This window comes from Manacus candei, unplaced genomic scaffold (assembly GCF_025592945.1).
Source record: "Manacus candei isolate 608988 ecotype Guabito, Panama unplaced genomic scaffold, ASM2559294v1 h1tg000019l, whole genome shotgun sequence".
In the NCBI taxonomy this organism is placed as follows: Eukaryota; Metazoa; Chordata; class Aves; order Passeriformes; family Pipridae; genus Manacus; species Manacus candei.
In genome coordinates this window covers 5,974,541-6,001,497 of record NW_026138067.1, presented here as the reverse complement: position 1 = coordinate 6,001,497, position 26,957 = coordinate 5,974,541, and the positions used below count along the sequence as shown (strand labels likewise).

The window sequence follows — 26,957 nt, the reverse complement described above, 5'->3', positions numbered from 1 at the left end:
TGTAATGACTTTTAACAGATTTAAAATATTCTTCCTCCTCAGAACTCTGCTTGTCTATACAGAGGAGTGAGGTAAGCTTTAGCTTATACTCGACCTGATCCTCTGGCATTAGTGGCTATTCATACTTTTCCCTATTTTTCAGAGCCCATGTTAACCACGCTATCTAAGTTTTAATAAAATAATAGAATCATTAAGGTTGGAAAAGACCAACTAGATCAAGTCCAACCTTTGACCAAATAGCACCATGCCCACTAAACTATATTGCAAAGTGCCAGGTCTACTAATTTTCTGGACGCTTCCAGGGATGGTGACTCCACCACTTCTCTGGGGAGCCTGTTGCAATGTCTAACCACTCTTTCAGTGAAGAACTTTTTCCTAATATCCAACCCAAACCTCCTCAGTGCAGCTTGAGACCATTTCCCCTTGTCCTCTTACTAGTTGCCTGACATTGCCAACCCCCACCTCACCCAAACCTCCTATCAGGTAGTTGAAGATAATAAATTCACTATAAAATATTCTTACAAGTGCAGCATTAAAAATAAAAAGATTATGTCTGTCTGACTCGATTAAGAAGAAACAAACAGTTCTGTACATGAATTAACACAGTCACTTACTAGAGTACAAGGTATTCATCATAAATCAAGAATATATAGCTTAACAACATTTTTGCATTTCCATATAATCTCTAAAAATAAAACGTTATAAGTATAGAGATATTATTCACTTAAGCATGTGTATCTGTCTGAAAATTGATTCTACTGAAATACAGTAATGTTTTCCATAAAATATGCATATTTCCCTGTGTGAAAGACAGACTGACTGACATGACATAGGTCAAAACATGATAGTATGCACAGTATGAGACAGTGTATTTTCCTGAGCTTTATGTATTTCAACATGCAGAGTAAGATGCTTAAATGCCATCTTTCTTCTGAGTATCTAGCCAATATTAAATTAGTTGTTTCTTTATTATTAATACTTTATGTATTTAGGTTAAAATAAATTCTTTTTTCTTTTACAGATATGTTAACAAGAAAATGCCTATGACTTATCTAATTCTTAATGTCCTACACTGCAACATACACCACTTTCATTTGGCTAATACCCAGTGTAAAATACTTAAAACCATAAAGTAAATGTATCATAATGTAGTAAAAACATTAAGCTTCACAACACCTATGTGCAATAGAACTTCAGTAATGTTCCAGATCTGCATCTAAAATAAACATCTCTTTTAAGTTGTTAATAAAAATCATGATCTCATATGCTCATGTAGATGGGAATATTCAGAAGACCGTAGAGACAAATTTTAGATATGTCAGATTTTAAATATAAGAGAAGAACTCCAAGATATTTTTTCTTTTTTGGCACCCTTGATTTAGATTTCTAGCCTCTTATCACACATTCCTGACTTGCTACATGACAGTAATCAATAGTAGAAATATGTCAAATGACAGTATGGTAAAATGAACATGCTAGCCTGCATCCTCACAGATTTGTGAAACATCACCTATTTTGTTACAGATAGCATAGACAGAAAAATTGCAGCAACAACTCATTCCATTTATATTAAAATAATGAATTGGGTCTAATAAGGCAGCACAATAGGCTTGCAATAGGATCATTACTGTACACACACACACACACACACACACAATCCCCTGCCACACACCTGTGTGAGATGAAAACAGATTTCCACTGTTCTGACAAGATTCCAGATATATAGGCAGAGTAACTTTCCATTTTTTAAAGTAAACAGAAAATTAATTAAATTTTTCTGATATTGCTCACCTATTTGTCCATTTCTTTACAGATTCATTAGAATTCAATGAACCATGAGGGTAAGAAAACAGAAATCAGAGATACACTAACAGATTAGATTGCCTAATTGGAATTACTTAGTATTGAGGAACAGACTTGACATATCAGAACAGTCTTGAGGAACACACTTGAAAACACACACACACACACACACACACACACACACACACACACACACACACACACAGGGTGCCTCACTTGAGCCTGACGGAATAAATACCTTTCTGTTCTTAGTATTCAAGGGAAGTTTAACCTGTTCTCTACTGCTTTGGATATTTTATTCAATAGTAAAGATGAGGCATTTAGAAGATAATCTATCCCTTTCAATTTTCATTCCCTGCGACCACTTGATTGACATTCCAGCTTCCCTGCTAGAGTGGGGAACTCCTTGCCTCCCAAGTGTTTCTGTGGAAAGGATGAAGTACTGGAGTACTATTACTTCCTGACAGTCTTGTGTTTATTGGAATATCCATAAATAATTCTGAACGAAAAAAAAACAACTTTCTGTTCCGCTGTTAGAGCCTGCATGAATGAAACTCAGTTGACACAAGAAGTTTCTCTCATCTTATAAGTGTTTATTCCAATAGTCAGCTTTTTCCGGTGTATTATCTTATTGTAATTAAAGTAATATATTGTATCATTGGCAACAGTATTATCCTCTATTTTTAGTAAGACTCTTTTACACTTTTTCAACTGAAATAACAAATTAAATGAATGACAAGTATAAAACTGCTGAAATTGTTAAAAAAAATTAATATAATTTTTTACTGGTATGAATTTGCCTTTAATCAAACCCTCCCAAACTTCTCAAGATACAATTTTCTGAAAAACTACCAATGTAACAAAGTGGGAATTAGCTTAATCAGACTGCAGGTAGTTCTTTGGATTAACTGGAATTTAGGGGGAAAAAAGCCACTGAAAGTGGTAGAAGGGAAAAGGGAGAGGGGTGACATATGAAATTTAGGGAAAGTGCTGTGAGAAGGAATGAAGTAAAAAACTGTGCCTGGGATCAAATTAGCTGGGAGCTTGAGTACAGAATTGCTCAAGGGAAGAGGAGCCTAGAACTAATAAAATGATGTGGCTTCAGGTAAAAGGTGTACTATATCTCCTATTAGCAGCTTCCTCATTTCAAGAATGGAAAGCAACTATTACAACTGGTTACTCTTTCCAAAGAAGTGAGTCCAGTGACATTCTCCTAAAAGTTTATATTCTCATCTGAATAAAGCAGGAGTTAATGTGCCCTGTGGTACAATACTTCTCATGTTGCTTTATAAACACCTGGCAAATCACACCTAAAAAGTACGTAAATAAAATGTGAAGTCAAGCTCTTAACCTTTAGAAAACAGTAAATGCCATTCAAGAATAAAGCACTGGTTATGTAATTTTCCCCAGTACATTTCATAAAAAAGATTAACAGAATATTTTTATTTAGTAGTTTGGGGTTTTAAAAGAAAAAAAAAACAAGTTTTCCTTACTTATAGACATGAACAATTTTTTCATCAACAATGGTATGAATGCTTTTTGTTACATCAATTGTATAGAATTTCCTGCTAATCCTTTGGATAAATAAAATCCTAGAAAAATTCCAATGGATTGCAACTGGCAGTTTGAAGACTTAAGCTGTGAAACAACAGCAATTATCAGCAGAGAATTTGTAAACTGACACATATTCAGTCAAGATGACTCCCAATAAGTCAGAATCACATTATCACAGTGCTCCCCATACTATATTTTAAGCCCTTGCTCCAAAGGGAGCAACTAAAGTCTTTTATCAGAACTGCAGTAACACTGAAGTCTTTTATCAGAACTGCATTATATTTAACAGGGGAATTTTGTTTGTGCATTTCATTCTGAGGAATGCGTCTATGACTTGTTGTTGTTGTTGTTGTTTTTGTTTAATTTGGCACAAAGGTTCTGAATCATGAGTCCTTACAGATGTAGCTACATTTGAAACACTGCACTTCTCTTGCCACCTTCCCACTGCACATCCTTCTGTAGGAGATAACCATTCTTCAGCACTCATGGAGGCACCAGGCTGGTGGGTGGTGCAGCTAACTCTGCAATTTAACAGTGATTTGAAAGGAGAAGAAAAACTTAAACACTCCAATTACTGAGATTCCAGTTGATGCAAACGTTTTATAACATAACTATAACTAAATTTTCAGCCATGTATTTCTTATACTTTACTGGGTGTTTGAAGAAGCAAAGCAATGACATTGCATAGCCACATGTGGGTATGTACCCACATGACACACTGAACCAAAAACTGAAAATATTATCCCAGAACTTTTACAAAAAACATCAGGTACCCTTTATACTTTGCAATATCTTTGTACCTGTAGTGTACATTTAAATGATTTTACACTAAAATATTAAGTAAATAATAAATAAATTACTACTTAATTACATATTATTTAGATGTGCATTTAATAAAGACTGTGAAAAAAAAAATAATCTATTCTTTTCAGGTTTTATGGTGCAACGTCTCAAAAACTCCTTTCCCAATTTGACCTAATCTGGCACCTACGTAATAACAATATTGGATTAGGAGCCTGCTACTCATAGGTAAAGCAACTGAAGAGTGTAAGATGACATTTAATTACATACATTCTACAGAAATGTAGAATTTATATTGCTTTTACCCACATTCAGTTTTGTGTTAAATAATAGATGCAGGTAATTAAATAGTGTTTTAGCTAACATGTAGCAGACTAACCATCTTAAATATAGTAAACAGATTTTTTTGGCATATATTTTGACATCTACTTTATGTTTAAAAAAAGCACCCCCTTTCAACAGCATGAAACAAATAAAGTGTGTATTCAAATTTGGGAATGAAATCTCCTCTCAGTAATAGTGGTGAGAAAGTCGAGTTAGTCCCAGCACACCCAGATAACATCTTTGAAAGGATTTAAATATAATGGAGAATATTTCTTTAAATAATCATGCCTATGATTACCCCATTACTCTAAAATGACAGTAACTTTTGTGCTTTAAAATGGAAAGTGTGCAACAGCTTTGATGAAGAGATAGTGGACTCAATTTAACTTGTCTTTTCTCTCATTTTCTTCTAAGTGTCCAGTAGAAGAACCTTTATGCTTTAGTCATTCTCTGAATGCTTACTACATGTATGCTTAATTCACTATTAGCAATTCCATGCCTCTAGGAGAGTCCATTTAGGATAAAGAATATAGCTAAATTAATAATTGCTAAATAGTATCTAAGCTTGTTAGAGTGAGTACAATTTCCTTACAGTCTTGATGTTTGTTGTTAACTGCTGATAGATCTTTCAGAAAGAAATACACAGATATAGTTTTGACTGATGTCGCTTCTTTTTTTTTATTTTTTTGGAACTATGTTAGGATTCTCACATTTTTCCTCTAACTACGCTAATACTGATAGTTTAAATATTAAACTCGGGTTAAATCTGGCTGCTTCCAAAATTTCCTCTATAGTTTGATTAGTTTCAGTTTCTCAAGTGACATAAAATCAGTTTTTGAGAATTTATTAAAATGTCAAACTGAAGGTTATCCCACTACAGATAAAAGATCTTAAGGAACTAGGGTCTGTATTAGGTCATAAGCATTCGTATTTTTTACATAAAAAATTTAGGCTATCTCATAGGAGTGCGGGTACCTGCAGAAAACCTTACATTTTGACAAAAATTAACTAGATGGTCTATACTAAATATCCAGGGAACAAATGAACATGATTTCTCACTTTGAGTTAGCAGTATACACAGTACAATTCTGACACTTTTGTTGATACAGCAACAGATACAAATCTGAATTGTAAAATTACCTTGCCAACAAAAATAAGTATATGATTTAATAGCCACATTTGACATATTTAAAGGTTTGTGTCTGAAACTGAAAGTGTCTCCACATAAATTTAAAAAATTGTGTCTTTCAGAGCTTTTAATTTCTGTTATTTTTATTTTATTTTCTGTTCTAACTATGCATTCAGTTTTGAAGGAATATTGACATTTATTACTCTTGAGGTCATTAAGCATTTTGTATGTGGTTTCAACTAACTCCTTAGTGCCTTAGAGAACTCTATGTTGAATTATGTAGAAAAGGAAGAAAAGAATTTTCTTACTCATACTTTAAGTAAGCAACTGAGCATATCTATAACAAGGGACTTTTTCAAAATACCCTTTTTGCAAAGAGCTTCAGGGGCCAAATGGACCATGGAAAGAGGAAAACCATCAGAGCTGTGGGAAAGCAAAATGTGATTTGTTTTCAGAGCCAAATGTGGATGACATGTAGAGAGATTATAAACCTATAAAGAAGTTCAGTTTTTCCAATTCTCCAAACTGCCAGCAGTCCCAGGAGTTTTCAGGATCAGCACCATTAAAGAGCTACTTTCTGGACACCACTGGGTTTTTATTATGTAACAGAGTCAGTATCACAAATATGCTCTAAAAAAAATTTGAAGTCTAATAATTTTTCCATTCCTAAAACCAGTGTCAAACTAATGAATATAAAGCATGATAAAGTTTGGGAACGGTCTTCCTGTTCTCTTCAGCGTTGCCTAAAACCAGTACATTTCAGAGACTGTATGTTGCAACAGAGTTATAACTAGTCAGCAATTTGATTACACAGGCAACAACTCACCAGGTATGAAGAGGAGAACTTCTCTGTGTGTTTTGGAAAACACAGACAACCTATAAACGTGTTCAGAGATTCAGAGCACACCTAACAAGCAAATACCTATTAATCTAGAATGGTCATGTGAAAATTCAATAATCTCATCACCAGCAAATTCCTGACACTGTTTTTCTAACATATTCTAGAAAAACGAATTCTTTTTCTCTAAATCAGGTCAGTCCAATAGGGATGATTTGATTGAAATGATGGGGAAATATTGTGGTGCTGTACTTCAAGCAAACTTTCACTGCTATGCATTCATCTGTGAGGCAGCAAGAGAACTGGCACAGTGAACAAACCCAGCAGCATTCCATAAGACATATGCAGGCTCTGAAGACAAGTTTAGATACTATTTCAAGGATGAGTGCTCTAAAAATCAACATAATATTATATCCCAAATGCATTCTGTAATTTTCTTTTAAGGAAACAGCTCAGAATCTTCAAGTTATTTGTTGCCTTCTGTGTGAAAATCAGACAGTCTCATGACTCAACTAAATAGGTTGCATTTTCCATAAGTTAAATAGAAATATTAAATAATATATTGTAAAAAAGAGGTTCATTTATTATCTACCATACTTGTAAGGAATACAGTCAGTATCCTGGATTGTAAATGCTTGACCATTTTTCAGTATGTTTATTTTTTGCTCATTTGACCTTTTTTTGGACAAATTAAATTAAAAATCACTGAAATAGATTTATTTATTTTAATTCCTTTTGGTACTCTTTTTTTTTAAACTTATCAAAATAGAAATAATTAATTTTTTTTTTCTTCTGAAATAAGAAAAATATTATAATCTTCTGAAGAATATTGTCTTGCATTCCATATAATCATTGACCACCACATCGCTGTTCTTTTAAGAAATATTAACCTTTTCTGTTCAATATAGCTAACTAAAAGGCACTGAAATTCTTTGTATTACAGTTGGGTACCCCAACTATGTGCTTTGATGTCACTTGAGGAACAACCTCTAATGTGAATCTGTAAAAGCATTAACTCCAAATATTAGTCATATATCACTCGAGATTACAAAATATATCTACATTACTCCTTGCTATATGCAACTGTGAAATAAAACAATATCTGGCAATCATTTCTCTCATTATAAAATGCAGGTTTTCAACTTGGTGCATAAGAAGCTGGAAGATTTTAAAAATTAAAGGTAATAAATGCTTTCTGTTTTGATTTTCTGACCTGAAGACAATGAGGTGGAAAAGATCAATATTTTTTTTAATGTCACAAAGTCATTGCCACAATTAATTCATCAAAATTAAATACATTATTCAGTTATTGGTGAAATGGTTTTTTTTACAGCATTAAAATTCATAGATCTTGAGAAAGCTCTGCTCACTCTTTGGAAAGTTCCATCAGGCAAAACATTAGTAACGTTAGTCACAGTCAGAGGTGCCTCTAAACACAAAGACCCTGACTTCATACATGTTGCCCTAAGTTGTTTTTTTTTTTTAATAGAGTTGCTCAGAAGTTTGAGCAAAGCCAAACACAGAACACAGTACTAGAATACACTTTTGTTACACCTGTGAACTGCACTGTATCCAATAGGAGCATTACCTTAATATGGAGCTAAAATTATCTGGGTTTATACCTCTTTATTCAGCAGCAAAAATCATCAAGTCTACTGCTCAATCTCTTAAAAAGATATTCAGTACAAAGAATTTGTTAATAATAAAATATAAAATATAAAAATATAAAAAAATATTTTTATAAAAAAGGACAATTAACTATTTGTCTTTTAGACTGTACATTTTCTCATATATTTTTTTCAAATTCCCTCCTGGCAAAGATAGACTCACTTGACGGTGTTGTCAGCCTTATGTGCACTTTGTATCTTTTAACGTATGTCATGTAACCAGTGGATAAATGAAGAGGGAAATGCTAATCTCTGGGATTAGGTAAGTAAATTTGCTATTTCCTTTATCAAGCTCCCATGCTGGAGTAAGTCCCATGTTCCTAATTGCAGGTTGATATTTACCTCTCTCTGTCCGGGGAGTAGTGGTCGTCTATGACTCGGTGTCTGTCCATGCGGTTCAGGGTGTTGTAATGCGCAGCCGTAGATCGAGGCCCTCGGGGTCCCTGATCCACATTCCGACTGAGGATAAAAGAGATCAGATTCTGAGTTGTGAGTGTGCCTGCACTGTATACCCTCACTGGATTGTACAGACAAGTATTAGCAAACATGTTTGTAATGAGATCTGTTGGTTGACATAGATTTTGCATAAATTTACTCTGAAATAACGTTAGAACTCAAAAAAATTTGCTCATTTAGAAAAAGGTGCCAAGTCCATGATAGGGATAGAGTTTTCTTCCTTTGTTTCAATATTCATTTGTTTTGGAAATGAGAAGAAAACTTTTTTTTTTAATTAGAAAGGTTAATTTCAGACAAAATTTCATTAGTCTTTCCAGACTAGTACCTTCAAGGAGAATTTCCTTCTAGCTGAAACATGCACTGTAAAAAATTTTTCATGAGCTCTTGATTTTGGCTCTACCATAAAGATGTAAAATATAGTAAGTTACAATGGGGACTTCTGGCTGTTACAGTGGAGTGCAACCTGCTGAAATTATTGTCATCTGAATTAAAAATAGCTGCTTGTTTTGTCCTGGAAAAATTTATTCTATAATCTCATAGAGAATCTGAAAGAGACAGAACTGTTTTAATTAGAGTAAGTGGTGCCCATAGTGCAGGCTTTGTTAAATAGCACCAATAACCTTTGCAGTTTTGTACTATTTGAGACCAAAGCTTTGCCCATCGATTGCTTTACTCAGTTCAACTATTGATACCTACTGATACACACTAACTTCACTTTTTCTGCTCTGTAAAAAAAATTCACAAGAATAGGAAGATAGAAGACAAGTTAATTGTAATAATTATTAGATAATTAAAACATAATTGTTTTGTATAGATTTGAAAATGACAGACTGGATGCTTCCCTCCACACAAATTCAAGTTTTAGACCAATAAATTCTTCTGTCTCCTGTCTTTTACTGCTATCTGCACTAATGTGAGCCTCTGATTTGGTTTTTGTTGCTGTTGATTTTTATCACTCAGATCCTGTGTCCTTTCTTGTCATTTTGTCTGCCCTTTTGGTACCATCATCCTTATCCTTTGTCATTTACCAATTCCTGATTAGTGTTAACCTGTATATGTATCCTTCACTGCTGCTGCCATGTTGTTGTTTATTTCTGCATATAAGTGCTATGAAGATGTTGCAGTACACATAAACTTTTTCCTTCAGCTCCACCTCATTTGTTATAAAGCATTTCTCCACTCTGGCATTCATGAAACCAAATATAAAGTTTACTCTGGCTAATGAACTTTATATTTGCCATATTAAGAGTACAATTCTTCTACCTTCTGGTCCAAAACTCTTTTCTTTCAAGAACTTTTCTGTATGTCTTTAAACCCTCCTATTTATACTGAAAAGATAGAAAATCCAGTATAGCCTTCACCTGCCATTGAATACTTTCATGTGTATTTGTACTTTAAAATGGACATTGACAAGGTTCTTCTGGTGTCTTTTGTTAACTCTTTTATTTTCCCAACAACTAGTTCTCATTCCTCCTTTCTGTACTCTAGTTTCTGTCCGACCCTTTTCCCCAGGGTCTCTCTTTTGTTCCAGGTTTCAAAAAAACTATTTTATCTTACTTATGTCTTCTTTTCACTTAATATTTCAGTTTTCACAAGCTATCATTTCTTTGTAAAACTTCCCAAAGATCTGAGCTCTCTGGCCAGTAAATCAAAACTCCTGCCAAAACTCTGACTACAAGACTTAGTCCTGAAAACTCAATACCATCCTCTCTGCTAAAATCACTTCCCATAAGATTACGTTATGAGCTTATTTCTCTAAATAAATTTTTTTCTTGAAATTTCTGTATTATCAGATTCTGACTTCATGCTGATTTTTAACATCTTACAGTACTGTATTTCTTCTGTTTCAAAGTGTTAATACTATTTCAATCCTGTTTCACTCTGCTGAGGATATCTTTGTCAGCCAGATTTACTATTTAACAGAAAGTGACATACTTCCTGTAATGAACCTTGTTTTATAAGAAAAGTTTCTTTCCCAACATGTGAAACTCCTTTGGAACTTTCTTGCAGTTGACAGAACACGAACGGAGCAACTCGATAACAAGTACGCAGGTGAAAAGTTGTAATTGCAGGTGATGATGATAGAGAATAATAAACATCCTGGATTTATCACACCATTTCAGTATAACTACTTTTTATAGTCACCTTCACCTTGCTTTTTCAAATGCATAGGTTTAGAAAAAGCTTAACTCAATGTTGTTCCATGCCTCCCACAGTCTAAACTCCATTCTGATCTACAGAGAGAATAAGAGCCCATTAAATGTGTTAGCTGAAAACACCACAAGACCAGTATCAATTTCTTGTCAGCTATAATGCAATGGGCCTTCGGTAGAGTTTATTAAAAAAATTCAGTAGGACTGAGGACTGAAAAGTGGCTTCTAAGATATAACTTCTATGGCCCAAGAGCTCCTGCCTGCAGAGGTGTCAGTCACTAAATGAGAAATCTCTGGGTGTGCAGCACGCTTACTGCAATTAGGACATCTGTATAGCAGCATGTGTATAACAAACTCAGGTAAAGAGGGTGCATATGTGATTGATAATGCTCATAGCTTTATACCCCTGCATTTTCCGTAGATTTTAAAAAGACATTCCTGCAACCCATGGATTATGCTTCTTTTCTACAAATGCTCAAGTTCTGGTATCCCAATTCTTTGAGCTCAACAAGTCCTCAAAGAAAAGATTTGGTGTGTTGGCACGGAAATATTACCTAAATAATGCATTTGATTCTGACATTGTAGGAAACAGCTGCAATAAATTTAAAACTATATTTAAATATTTAGCTTTAGGAAATTCAAAAGCAAGAAACACTTTGAACCCTTAGAGAAATACAAAACTACAAAAAAAATGAAAAGTGTTTTCAATAGTGTTAAACAAGTGTTAATTGCTAGCTTGGGTAAAAGTTTGGCCCAAAATGCATACAGTATATATGCACACATGAAAACACAAACATACACATAAAAAGAGATTTTGTTCACATTTCCATTTTTATCCAAGACAAATAAACCCTTAAGATTTAGCATAGGCAATTACTTGGGCTGAAATCAGTATAGTAAAAATCAGGATGGGTCCCTTTGTATCTACTGTTTATGTCTCATTTCAAGTCAGACTGTGTGGTTTTATATGGGTGTAGATTTCAAGCAGAAACACACAGTTTCTCCCTGTTAGCTGTATAAGATGATATGGGATTCTTTGGGACCCTAATACCTCACTAATGTAAAAGGATATCATATAGTCTAAATTTATTAGAGGAAATGGGAGGTAAAAATGAAATTAAAAAGTAGGAAGTCAAGAGAATTTAAAGTTAACAAAAAGAACAAAGATAACAGAAGGAAAAGCAGAGCACAAGAGAATCAGAATGGTTGCAGCAGAAAGGGATAGACATGTTTACCTGGCAGGAAATATTGGATACCAGATCTGAACTATTAAAGGGAAATTGTGAACATCATGGGCAAAAGAAATAACTTCTCCTTTCATTCCAACTGAATTACACCATTTGGAAACGTATCCATACATAGCAACAAAAGTGCTGGAAAACAGGCTTCATTCCTGTTTGCATCTATCCTTCTGCTTCCTCTTAAGAAAGTTTATTTTGCAGGAGTTTTCTTAATTCTTGCTTAAACAGTATATTCAGTCATGTAGAGGTCATTACCCAAAAGGGACAGCTTTTGGAGGAAATTTCCTGATCTTTTTTTCACAAGATAAACAGCTATTAGAGACCTTCTAAGACCAGGAGTTGACATTTTTCAGTATAAAATTGTGTGTCAGCTTATTCTTGATGCTTGATAAAACTATGAAAAAACTAGTAGAAAGCAAGCTACTGCAGGCAGGAAGTGCAGCTCTCCCAGAACCCTGACTCTGAGAAGGGTTGAAAGGGTTGAAAACATCCATTGTCAAATGAATGTTAAGGGAATGTCAAACCATCACATACTATAAAATATGGTACCTTCTAAATAGCTCTAGAAAATGAAAATATGGAGAATATTTTGCTTTCCTTAGATTGAACTGCATGGATTTTTGATGAAAAATTAGGCAAAAATAGGCATAAGTAATTGTATAATCATATATATTTATATATAAAAATATAGAATTATATAATCATATGATAAAAATAAAATAATAATAAAGACTATAAACAAGATAAAACTAGGTATAAATTAGGCACATCAGTATAACATAAGAACAAACATTATTGGTTTTATATAATTTTTTAAGATCTAACCAGTTCCTTGCCATTTTGAAAGTCTGGAGATTCTTTCCAGTATTGGTACAGGATCAATACCACTAAAATGTATATAACTGCATAGTTAAACAACAGTTTACCTTTGTGGGGGAGGGACACTGGGAGACCACGATCTAGTCCGTCCTATACTATCTCCACGGTGAGGGGACCCTGATCGAGAACAATGATTAGATGACATAACTTGTTCTGGCACTGATAATGTTGAACTTTGAAGATCTCTCCCATTATGTCGATAATCTAAAAAGAAATGCAAATATTCAGTGAATCTGAAGTTGCACTTTTTAATTTCCTGCTGTAACTGTAGTGGTGAGAAACACAATAAAAGATGGAATTTGATCAAGAATGTTATCATGTCTTCTTGTGTTCTATAATAAAACATACATACCTAAAGTTGACTCCTGTCGTTACAATTTATTGTAGTACCGATACAGTTCCTATAGTTATACTTTAAGAATATAGAAATTAATTACATATGCACCAAACTAGGGATTTATAATAATAAAAATACCCAAATTTAAATTTATTTGTGGTTGATAAGATGCATTAATAATGAAACTAATAAAACATTTTTTTCTTTGAATAACAAAATTATTACTTTTTAAATTAAAATTATATTGCAACTATTGTTTGTAATGTATCTCAGACAAAAATGTCCACAATTAAAAATTAATCCAGAGTTCAGTTTAAAAATTCGTGGTAGGAAACTACTATGGAGTTAAAAAAAGAGTTTGGGTTTAAGAAAGATTTGTATATCTGAAATGATTAAAGTAACAAGAACTCGATGATATCAGATTTCACTCATGATTCTGAATTAAAACACAATATTTCCTTCACAAATATACAAGCATCCTGGACCTAATCTTGAATTAGGATAACAGAAGGCATAAATGGTCTCAGCAGAAGTCTTCCAAAGGCTACCAGATGGACATTTTACACAGGTTTTTAAGAAGAATTCTTTTAAAAGCTGGATTTATTGAAGTGGCTGCATTTAATTCAAAAAAGTTCAATTCAGTGTCCCAGGGTGCCACAGTCTCTGGAAAAAAGATGCCAGATATACAGCAATTTCAAATAAGTTTCCACAACTTTTTTGAAGATCAAATTAAAACATGATGATAAGGAATTGAAGGTTTGCAATTCTTAACCTGATTACAATGTTTTGCAGAAAGAAGTCTTCAGAGAGTTCCTGGTGGCTATGACAACTGATATAACTGTCTTCTTTTATTCTAAAGACAGTAACCAAGTAAAGAATATTTAGAGACTGGAAAAATGCTGGCTCATAACACTGTTATTCTTTTACCATGAGAATCTTCTGAGAATACAATAGTATTTGGTCTTCTACTCCATAACTTGTTATTTTTCTTCCTCGTAAATGTTCAATAAGGTCCAAAGCAAAACCTCATTAATTCAGTCCAATGTTCAATACTTTCAACTGAGTATTCATATTTATTGCATGGTCTTAGGACCAAGGATGTATATGAACCACTCTAATTCATAAATAACTTTTTCCTCCTATGTTAAGGTGTAAACTGCTTTGTGTGTATCTGGTATGTGTGTAAATAGGGGGGAAAAAAGGGACATCACCGTTACATTACATTAAGATAATGACGTTGAGGATCAGATAGTCTTTCCTCACTACACAGCAATCAAATGATGTTATGTGTAGCCTCAGCTGAGAGTCAGTAATGAACTAGAGATTTTTATCTGTATGAAGTTCACTTCTTAACATACGCACTGACAAAACATATAAGGGACAGCACAACATAGTTCTGGGTGAAATCACCAAAGGAGAGACGGGGAAATTCTATCTCTGTTTGAAACAGGTTGTTATTCACTCACCAGTAAAGTAGAGAATCAAGAGACTCTGCAATTCTGTAATTCTTTAATCAAAAGAAAAATAGCTAAAGTAACAGTACTGGAGAGCCCACACTGCAGCAGGCTCCTGGTAGGACATGTGAAGATGTGAAAAGAGAAGCCCACATTGGAGCAGGTTTGCTGGCAGGACTTGTGACCCATGCTGAAGCAGTTCATTCCTGAAGGACTGCATCCCATGTGAGGGACCCACACTGGAGCAATTCGTGAAGAACTGCAGCCCATGGGAAGGATTCACGTCAGAATTTCATTGAGAACTGTCTCCCATGATAGGAACACCCCACTGGAGCAGAGGAATTGAGTGAGGGGTCCTCCCCCTGAGGAGGATGTGTGATTTGACTGACTGCAGCCCCCATTCCCCATCCTCCTGTGTTGCTGGGGGAAGAGGTAGAGAATCAGGAGTAAAGTTGAGCCCAGAGAGAAGAGAGGGGTGGGAGGAAAGTGTTTTAAAATTTAAGGGGGGAGGTGGTATTTTCTCATTATCCTACCCTGATTTGATTGGTAATAAACTAGATTAATTTCCTGAAGTTGTCTGTTTTGCCCATGACAGTAACTGGTGACGGATCTCTCCCTGTCCTTATCTCAACCCACAAGTCTGTTACACTCTTGATTCAGAAGGGGAGTGATGGAGTGGCTTTGGTGAGCACCTGGAGTCTAGTCAGGGTCAATCCACCACACACATAAGTGAGTAGCAAGTTATTAAGAACTTCAATATACTGAAATAAAAAACATGATTTACAGTACAAGTACACAGACAGAAATATTGTCTTATTATCCTAATAACACATATCTATTGATAAAAAAAAGCAGAGATGGTTTTTTGTATTCTGGATACAAAGGGAGAATTTGTTGCATTTGGAGAGTGAAAACAATGAAGAGCAGTAATCTGAAGAAATAAGAAAATCCTTTAGAAAAAAATCAACAGTATATATAATATTTGGCATGTACAGACATTGAAGTACAAGAGGAATGATAATAGCATAAGGTATTCTACCTGAATAAACATAATGAAAGGCAAGGTAATCAGTTAACAAAACACAAAAACCTCCTTTGTCTGAAAAATTCCTAGAAGTGAGAACTAGTAAATCAAAATTATTGTATTTATTAAATCTATATAAAGAAACAAATCTGTATATAGAAACAAATTAATTCCTTTGAGGAAAAAAGCCTCCTCCAGCTCTAACTTGTTATTGTAGTTGACCACTTGCACAGTATTGTTGCAAAAAAAGTTTATGATTATGTATTTAACTGCTAAGTCTAAGCTTGACCAAAACTGGGGTTTACATTAAACTGGAAACAGATAGGCATTTCTTTCTGGTAACTATCACTGGTCCTGCTTCCTTATGACATATCAAAAGGCAGAAACTATCAGTATTCCCAGTAATTTTGCATCAACAAAACTAGACCTGTTTAGCTGTGTTCAAAGAAACAGATTATTTTCTATGCTTTGTTGCCAGAAAATAAACTTTGAAATTCATGACTCATTTACTCAAAACAAAAATTTCTATATTTATAAACTTCTTTTTAGGCAACAGGTCACGCATTCAAGAGTAGCAGTTTCAGCAGGGCAACCCACTAACATGAGATAATTCCAAAGTCATCTTTTGGTTTTCTAGAGTTAATGCAGCTGATTTAACTGCCTGTACTGTAGGTGTGATTTAACTTCAATTTCAAAAGTATTCCATGTCCTGGAAAAGAGGTTAGTTAAAGTAGGTAAAAATATATTCTTGTGGAAGGAAATTATAGACAGAAAACAGGTCATAAATGCAGCTTGACCAACGAGTTGCTATTGAGCAAAGCAGATAATTATTTATAGCAGTAGTAAAAACAGGATAAACATTGGAATCTGCTTGCAGCTATAAATATTGAGTCATTACCATAGAATCAAAGGCTTTATAACTACAGCAAGCCTCTTAAATCAACATAGAGAGCACACAGAACCTGATAATCAGTATAGAGATAATCAGCGATAAACAACTTGAGCTGCAGACACCTAAAGATGGGCACATGACAAAGATATCCTCAATGCCACCATCCTTTTCTTTTCATGGGAAGTTTTCATTAAAAACCAATTCACATCAAAAAAGGGATATTACAAGGCACACTACATACACCTTATTCGGACCTGAAGTTTTAATTTTATTTGTTTTAGGGGAGACTATTAATATATTTGACTTAAATTATTTACCCACACAGCATGGTTTTACTATCCAAATATTATGCTACAAAGGGTACATGTTCTGTAAATACTGATATTAATGAATTCTTACCAAATTCTGCAGCTTTCAGGCACAAAATTGAAGAAAATTACAAACTTCCAAGTATGAAGTTCATGTCAACAGCCCTAAAATAACCCTAAAAAATTAACTAAAGTGTAATAATGAAGATTTTAATTTAGATGCCTTGCTGCTTTGTTGACTTGAAAGAAACTCCTTGTATGAAAATTGTTCTAGAAAGACAATATTAGAATTTTTGTTTGTCACAGGCAACACAATTGACTTTTTTCTGACACTGATGCTAAGTGGTGTTTTCTGCACTTTAGCATCTGTACTTGATTGAGGCATCAAGCTTTCTCTATATAAGATATTTAACTTTTTAACACTCACTGCGGTTGGGCTTAGAACAAGCACTAATTAAAAGCAATTATATAATCATATTACCAGAAATGCTTAACATAGCAAGATTTCACACATGGGCACTTTGGAGAGAGTTCAGTTCTTTTATACAAACATACTCAGCTTCTATGGTGATTTGAACATCTAAATGAAGAATTTGGATGTCCTCTAAAACAAGTGCTGACAGTAACTGATAAAATAAATTGAATTATTAATATCTGAATAGTCTATAAGTTGAAGATACATTATTCATGGCTTTGGGGAATTTTTTTGCATCATAATATTATTCTACAAATGTGGGAAAAATGAATGTGTAGTTAAAGGAACAATATTACAGTAGGAACAACTGGTTACTTCCTCTGTAGTAAGTCAGTTCCTTAGAGGTATTTTTAGCTCTACAGCATTGATGATATTTATAGGCCCATCACACTTGAGACAATTCTTTTGATCATTAAGGTGTATGGAAGAGCATTCCCACACAGTAATAAACTAGATCTTACTGTGTTTTCAGTCCTGTCCCTATACCCAGTAAGACTTGCAAAGTCTGGGGGGAAAAGGAACCAAACTACCACTTACTATACAGATGTTTCTTCTTAGTTAAGTACTCATCTATGTATATTTTCATGTGTCCCACAAGTCAAATTAGTCCACCTCACACTGTTGATTAGAATTTATCAGTCTTTTCATGTAGTATTTCCTTCTTAGAAGTGCTCATCACCACAATTGTAATTCACCCCAGCTAGGCTTGCCCTTCTGTGAGAAGTATCCATCAAGAGCATCTCTGATAGGAATGCAGCTTCATTGCACATTTCTGTTGCCTATTATGTGCCTTTGTTGCTCTGTAGGTATTAGGACTGTGATAGAATAAAAACTAACATGCTGAGCTCATACTTGCTTAACTTCACTCCAAAAGAATGCTACTGATAATTACTAATAATCTGAAAATAAAACTTTGATTAAATTACATTTTTACTTTCATAGTAGAGTGATATAGCTTATATTTAAAAATCATTTAAAACTAGTTTCAACTAGTTTTAAAAAAAACATTGAGAGAATTTAGATGTTTGAAGAGGAAGATGACAGCTGAGGAAATGATACTAAAGATTTTTTTTAATAGTAAAAATGCTAAGTTAAAAATTCAAATAGTAAGAGAACAAAAAGTATACATTAAGAAATGAAACTAAAAATGCAAGGAGAAGCTTGAACATGTACCCTTCATAGAATAATATTTGCATAGTAAATCCATACTGTGTAGATAAAAACTTTGAGTCAAATGTATTAATATTCTCTCTTAAAACAGATAAAATTAAAACTACAGGTCTGAATTATAAAAATGTGTTAAGAACTCTAAGCATAAATTTATTTAAAAGTAAGGAAAATTATTAAAGATCTATTGACCTAGAGGGTCAGCCATTTTAACATGGCTTGAATTTCCCTTCCAATTTGGGGGGGATTTTTGAGACACATAGACTATTGTTTTTAACTCAAGGGAGAACCTGGAAAGAACAGATTTTAGAGCAGGGCATTGGGTATTAACATATAATAAAAGAAGAAGGTTGTGAGTGTTTATGTCTGTAGTTACTGGGCTTTTGGGTCACTGCAGGCTCTCATTTAAGGCTAGCTAGCGATCCACAATGAAATCCATATTTTAGTAAGGATAGAAGTCACACACTCTATGTGCTAAGGTTGTCTTTCTCTAGGCAGTTGACCCCAAGCTAGAACCAAAGTGTTTGTGTGTTCTGTATCTGCTTTGAGAAGCAATTATCAACAAGATTCAAGTATAAAAATTCAGCTCACACTATTAGCAAGTAGAGAAAAGGATTTTTGTTTCCTCTGCAGGGAGGGTTGCAACTTGACAGTGAAAGAATTCTTTTGAAAAAAAGGACTCCTCAGGTGTTTTGAGAAGTGAAGCAAAAATGGATAATTGCTTTTCATTCTTCTTCAAACACAGGAATAATAATTTCTTTACTGATTGTTACTGGTTTTTTTCTAATTTACTTGGTTCTAACTATCCTCTGAATAAGTATCTTATTTGTATTCTTATTTGCTCCTGAAACATACTGCTATCTTTTGCATAATGACAAAAACTTATCACTATAAATGTATTTCGTCTCAAGGTTGTGGACTGCATTCTTTTACTTGGTAAAGCTCTTCTCTACAGAGACCTGCAATGCAGTTTATACAGAATTCACTGCTTTACATTCTCCCATAATTCATCTGTTGAAACATCTCAGATTAATAGCATTTCATAATACACTGTAATGCTGATGAGATATTGGTGTAGAACTGAATTTTAAACATTAATATCTCAATATTTTAGCCTTACAAGAATGATGAGAATTTTATGATTAAATGGTCTTGACAATACATGTCTCTGTTCATAAAGTCAGACTCAGTGGGTTTCTTGTACTCAGTAGGTTACAGCAGGTTCAACATAAAACTATGAAGTATCTGGGAAGAAAACTATTTAGAAATTATAATCCATATTCATTGAACTCGTTAACTATAATGCCCAATGTTCAATTTTGGACACTAGAAAGGAAAAAAAAAACACTCAAAAAGCCACCCTGTTTTTTTCTGAACTGTATTTAGTGTTGTAACCTAAATAATGTTTTGTAAAGTGCTCTGGAATTTTTCAAAAATCAATATAAAAATATTGTATTGCTTTTATCAGTAAGCACGTAAGAGTATCCTAAAGGGCATGTGGAAATGCTGATGTACACCCACACAGAGCTGCTGGTGACAGACAACTTTGAGGGCCAAAGTTTATTATTCAGGACACCAAAACTAATGCTTTAAATGGTTTGAGGACTATGCAATCTAAAGACAAACACAGAACTGTTAATGCTGCTCCTTCTGCTATCCTCTGCTGATTAAATCCAGCAAAGATGAAATATAATAGATCTGTTCTAGTCTTTCTGATCCTATAATGAATGTACATTATATTTGAAGAGAGTTATTTTAAATTCTTCTAAAAATTTCTTTTTAAATACGTAATATCACAAAACCCTTTGTGACAGTTGCTGGTGTAGAATACACATGTAGCCAGAAAAAAAGACACAGAAGTTTTTCAATCTATTTATCATTGGTTTCTTAAAAGCCTTTCCCGTTGACAGAAACAAGAGACTGATATTTATTTCATTTTTCTAAGCAGGTTGATCCAAGCCACAAGAAAGGATGGCTTCTGCGAATAATTTTTCCAAGAGATGATTAAATATTAAAATGGTTTGCATTCGAAGGGAACTTTAAAGGACATCTAGTCAACCATTATGAATAAAAGTAAATCAAAGAGGAGCCAAAACACAATTCCTGTTCTTCTTCAAGATTTCTAGAGTTTAATTCACAGGTGCAATACTTGGAATATGCATTAATTTTACAGAAAGGATCACTGAGAGTACTCAACAGATCTTAGCAAACATACTTCATGTAATACAGTATTTATATGGCAGACAGAAAAAGAGCAAAGGGAAGTGTCATGTTAAATAAGACCTGAAAATACAAAATGAAAGAACTGGGGTAAATAAGAAAGAAAGAAAACAAAGAGAGACAAATGGCTTCACGCAAAGAAGGCATATACTTAAACTAAGATTGCAATGAGTCTGCAAATGAGTAGAGGAACCTTAAATGAGAGAGGGATGATAAGGAGAGTGGACGATAAGACAAGGATAAACCAAAAGACTTGCAAACACAGAGACAGCAGCACAAAAAAAGAAAGGCAATAAATTAATATTTCAAAACCAAAAAGATCATCAAACTTTCCTACCACACAGACAGGCTGAATTAAAATGCAACTAAGGTGTAGAATTGTCAGTAAAAATTCAAAAGTTAAAAGATCGTAAAGGTACATCAGAAACTCAGGTAAGGGAAGTAGACTTATTCACTGAACTGTAAAGACCATAATTTTACAAGTTGTCAAAATATAAGTTTATCAAATCATAAAATTTTAAATCTAGATGTTTCAGAAGAATCTCTCTAATGTTCAAGCACCTGGCAAAACTCAGTACCTTTTTCCAGGACAAGAAAAAGATAACAGCTTTAAAATGATGCCACAGTAGGCACTCTAGAAATATATCCATCAATCCCCCTTTTTCCCTACCATTATTATTACACTCCAAAGTTAAGTTGATACATTTCTAATTTAACTCATCAACAGCAATATAGGAGCCCTTATTTTTGGGAGGACAGGCAATCTGAAAGCCTTAGTGCCTATTAATCAAATGACCATTTCTAGGCATTTAATAAAAACAGTACTTTTATGCTATTTTTTCATTTTATAAAAGCAACAAGGAAATTTGCACTGATTTTTTCCCCTCTGTTAGTAATTTTTGAGGTTAATATATATTACCCATAATACTTATTTTTGTCTCTTGAAAAAAATATACATTTAGGCCCCACTTCTTATTCACTAGAAAAACATAAAATTCATAATAAATTATAAATAAGTTATATTTCTACTGAACATAGGTAAATTTAGACAGTAATACCTGAAACAACACCAATTCCATCATCACAGTCATAATCAGAGACTTCACTGTCGCTGATTCTTTTGGATCCTGGGGGAAAAAAAAAGAAATGCATATTTGTCTTCCTGTAAGTTAAAACTATCCTTAGACAATAACACATAAATATGTACAGATTTCATCCTAGACAATGAATCATTAATATCAGTATATAAGGTTAATTATTCATGTTACATTATTGCAAATGTGTTAGTTTGTACCAACTATTTTCAGCTAAATCTTTAACGCAATATAAAATGAAATGCTGAAATACATCTCCACAACACTGTTTTTAGGAAATATTTTCATGTACTTCATATCTATATGTATTAATTCCATATAGACACTGGATTCACACAGTTCATCTTTCAAGTTTTCATATAATGGCACCATCACTCCCTAGAGTCTTTGAATAACAGAAAAATTAATAATAGCAATAATATTAAATAGATGTAGGATTTTCTTTGAGGTCTTAGCAAGGATTATCAGAACAGGCAGCTTCACACATATAGTGCGCCATTAAAAACAAGCAAACTATTAAATGCTCTGTAAGAGTACACCTGGCAAAATAACTAGAGCTTAGTTGGAGAAAGTAGTTGGTTGCACAACCACAATTAGAGCCAAAATGTAGGATGAGTATATACATCAGTTTGTGTTTACCTTAATTTTACTTCAGTCTTCTGTGGCATCTTTTAAACAGCATTTGATTGCTGAGATTAGAATTAAGCACTGGCATGTGAATTCTAATTCTAATTATTCTAATTTAATTATTCTAATTCTAATTATTCATTTGCTTGTTTTAAACGTGAAAAACCCCTGTTCTTCACCAAGATGGTGTGTCTACTCTAATTTTCTGGCCATCTAAAAATAGGTAACTCGAAGGTTAGACTAGAAGGTAGAAACTTTAATTATCATCACAATTTCAATTATGTGCAAGATTTTTTTTATTCCTGGCACAGCACAATTTATTCTGAAACACACACACACAAATACAAGTAAAAACTGGGAATAAACCTGAAGAAGCCCAGGACAAAGCAGTACTAATGCTCTGTCTAGGTAATTGGCACAGAAGGATCTGTAGTCTCCTTTTCCCAATAAAAAACTGGAAGAGCAAGCATTAAGAGGATTTTTGACAAAAATTAAAAGGTTTCAATTTAAGGAAATGTTAGAAATCATTTGAATGAGGAGAACTACTGTTGTTTGTAAGACTGTCTAACATTTGTCTACCCACCAGGGGATAGTGGAAGGTCCTTTTTCAGTGGAAAGAATGTGCTTACAAGAACTGTATGAAAAAAGTTTTCTGTGTTGCACCCTTCTAGCTTTTAGCAGGCAGGGATCCTGGCAACTGAGACTTCTCCTAAGCTTTTTACCATAAGTAAGTAATCTACTCATTCTCCACAAATTCATATAATTTCTTTTTGAGTCACAGTATTTTCTTGGCCTCTGTAATATGCTATGTCAATAAATTCTGCAGTTCAATTATGCATTGTGCGAAATCAACTTTTCTATATTTTATTTCTATTAGATTATTTCAGACAATGCCCTCTAAGCCTTTGTATTCTGAAAACTTGAATCAGCATTCTGTATTTTCCTATAGTCATCTCTTTTTTTTTTTTGAGCTGAAATAACATTGTTTTGTTCCTTTGAATATGCAAACCATTCCATATTTCTGATTGTTCTTGCTGTATTTGTTTGTATGTTTTCTAGTTCCTCTGTGCCCCTTATGAGAAATAGGAAGTGATTTCAGCAATTAAGATGTGGGTGTATGAATTTATAAACTAGATTGCAGACTATTTTTTTGGGGTAAAATTTCTCCGTTTAAAAACTATTCAACTAAAAAATGGTATAAGTGTGATATGTGCTAATTCTTAGAGAACAATCTTGTCTGCCAGTACACTATGCAATTTCAGTAAAGAAATGTTAATTGTGGTTATTCAATTGTAGCAAAGGTTGGTGCTTTCCTCACAAATAGGAAATTAAAATAAGTACAGGGAAAGTCATGCAATTCTCATGTGGTAGAATTATTAGATCAATTTATTAAAAAATTTTAGAAATAGCCATGCTACAATGGGTGGGGGACCGGTGTCTGAGCTAAGAAATAACAGGAAGTCTTTCTGTAAAAAATTAACAAGAAAATGATGACCATTAGCCCTCAAGAAAACCCAGAAGATGAGGGCAGGAGTGAAGGAAAAGATTTTGACCTCCTCTGATTATTTTCTTAATTATAGTATTACAGAGGCCCAATAAAAATCCTTCTTTCTTCCCAAAGAAAGCATCCATTCCACCTGTGATGCTGTTCCTGCTGCCATTTTCAGCAAAGCCTTCTACTTGTGTGCTGATATACATGCCAGGGAGCAAGCAGGATTAGTCTCCATTTTCCTTTGCCACTGATTCAAAACCAGGTCATTAAAGGACAATATTTGTGACCAAACATTAAGCAAAAGAGCCATACCAGCTGGCTGGGATTTGGCTGGGGTCTGAAAGGCTTCTGCCTTTGGGGGCAGAAGCCCCCGGAGTGAGTGCTAAGCAATGTGATTTTGTCCTCGGGAACCCCTGCCCCTGCTCTGGCAGCGAGTCTGTGGCTGCTGTGCAGAGATGCCAATACCAACACTCAGGCTCTGTCAGAGAGAAGGCTGTGGAACCTGAAGCTGAGGGAAACCAAACAGTTTGCTGATGCTCAGCACGTGGATACTTGGAAAGGTTTGTATCGTGAAAGATGTAAAAGGGCTGAATCAACTGTGATTTCAATGGATATCATTTACTCATCATCTAATTCATTCTTATGAATGAATCTAATTAATTACAACTGAGGTTGCTTTTTATTTATGTTTATATTTACAGCTAAGCACATCTGCTTAAACATATTTTTAGAATATTCTGTATTCTGAAGGAAAAATTTGCATCTTTGAGGATGAAAATAGCAAGCTGTTGTCACAGTGGGCTATAGACTTCCCAGCTGTGTAGCTAAAATTATGTTGTTGTAGTCACAGGATACATCTGGCAGAAAAGAGAGATTAAGAAGCTTCAACAGACCACAGGCATAAGAAACAGGGCTTGCTTTCTCTCTCTCTCTCTCTCTCCCCCCCCCCCTCTCTCTCTCTGTCTCTCTCTCTCTGTCTCCCCAAGTGAGATCCATCTGCTCCAGAATCTCCTAATACTCAGTTCTAAGTAACCGTCCAGGATCTAGAGATCCTTTTCTCTTTTTAAGTACAGACTTCTATCTTTATTCCCATCCAAGCTTCAGGAAGAGTTGGGGCATGGGGAAAGTGAACGGCCCAGGACTGAGATGTGCCAAAGGATGGGAGTAGAGGAAGAATAAAAACAAGGGAAGAATCAAATTTCAGCGCTTTCCCAAATTGTATTTTTTACTGCAAAGACAAGAGTCTCTAGTAATAGCTGACATTGCTTAAATATGAAAACTTCATCTGTAAGATGACAAATGAAGCTCGTTCACACCACCTCTTCTATCTCCCCAAGCTACTTTACGCAACTCTAACTACTAACAGATAAACTGACTGAAAAATGATAATCATGTTTAAGGAATATTTCCCATTTATTTACAAATGTAAATTTAAATGATAGTAAAGAAGTCAGAAAAAATTCAAAGCAGAATTAATTACTTGGTTTTATCATTGGAAATCAATGTTTTCAGGAATGACAGAGGAAGGAAAGCATGTCAATTAAATATGTAGTGTCAAGAACTACTATCTGGAATATATAAGTTCTGCAAAGGAATCAAATTATATTTATTTAAAACATCTTCCATTAACTTCAGAAATGGAACAAACTAGAATGGGCAGAGGTCAGAATCTTTTATTGAACACAGAATTTGAAATGTCAATATAATTGTTGGCAGCTTAGTTTAATATTTCTTATAATTTTTGCAAAAGTAATTTCATCTGCTGTATATTAATTGTAGAAGGTAATTTTCTTTTTAACATATTGACAATGTAAATTTGAAGATCTAGGCATCAGTCCCACCTTAGCCATGTCTTTTCAAAATACTACTTTATTATCTAAGTAATTTGAATCACTGATCATAAAAATGAGAAAGAGCAATTCATATTTTTTCTGGGAAATGTGACAATGAAGCATCTCACACATTAATCCAAATTAATATAGAGAATGAAATTCTTATTTAGCATTTGACTGTATATCTTAAACTGTTTGACATATATATTATAAAATAGGGTATTCAAATCCATTCTAACATAAATTCAAAGTTTAGTAAAAAGCTTAAGCATGTAACACTCAGGACACTGGATGCATCAAATAAATGCATGGGTGCCAATGGTTTGCATATAATTAACTTTTTCTTTGATGGATTTTAAACATGAGAAATGGCATTAATTAAGTCTCACTGCCATTCTACTGGTATTTAGCTTATTAATGAAACTGTATTGGAGGTATTATTACCCTTTTGTCTGATAGCTGGGTGGTAACAGATGGTAAATACGGACTTCTGAACTCCTTCCACCAGGATTAACAGTTATTACAGTTACAGACTGAAGGGAAAATAGACCCCATGCTGTATGATTAGCTGCTGTAACCCTCATAAAAATGCCTTAATTCAGCAAAACCCCAGGCCCAGTGAAATCAAAAGATATATTCTTATTCACTTTAGGAGGTTTCGGTTCAATAACGTTAAACTAGCAATAAAATTTTTCCAGGGGCAATGGAAAACCAATTCATCAGACCTTGACAATGCTCAGGATCCTCCTGCCCATCCACACCTACCTACTCCTTCCCTACAATGCTGCTCATGCCACCATCCCACCAGCACAGCTCTGCAAGAACATGAACATAGTAGGACTGGAAGCTTACAGCACTTTCACTGGAGCTTCCATTGCAGACCTGGGGAAAAACCCTACCACCTAAAACCCATTAGGACCATTATTTTCAGTTTCCATTTAGCAAGCACTTTCTGTTTAAGTTTTCACTATTTTACCATTTACATTTTTACTTTCTACTAGGCAGAAAAAGGATTTATAATACAGTAGTTTCTTGGTATGAAAACATTCCCATTTTTCATCTTCATGGCTAGTAATAATATAAAGAAAACAACCAGGTGTTTCTTTCAATTTTATGAATTAAATATTTTTTTGTGTGTTAACTTTTCACGGGCTGCAGTGTTGGTGGCCATGAAAGCTAATAGAAATTTA

General features: G+C 34.0%; 1 protein-coding gene across 39 annotated transcripts in view; it reads right to left on the bottom strand.

The window, feature by feature from the left end:
- Window positions 1–26,957, bottom strand: part of RIMS2 (regulating synaptic membrane exocytosis 2) — a 449,774-nt gene that overhangs the window by 153,646 nt on the left and 269,171 nt on the right. For all 39 annotated transcript variants that reach the window (XM_051785115.1, XM_051785116.1, XM_051785117.1 and 36 more), the window contains 3 exons: window positions 21,781–21,849; window positions 12,893–13,049; window positions 8,459–8,575 (listed from right to left, as the gene is read on the bottom strand). In XM_051785115.1, the coding sequence (XP_051641075.1) occupies window positions 8,459–8,575; window positions 12,893–13,049; window positions 21,781–21,849 (343 nt within the window). The remainder of the gene's footprint in view (window positions 1–8,458; window positions 8,576–12,892; window positions 13,050–21,780; window positions 21,850–26,957) is intronic.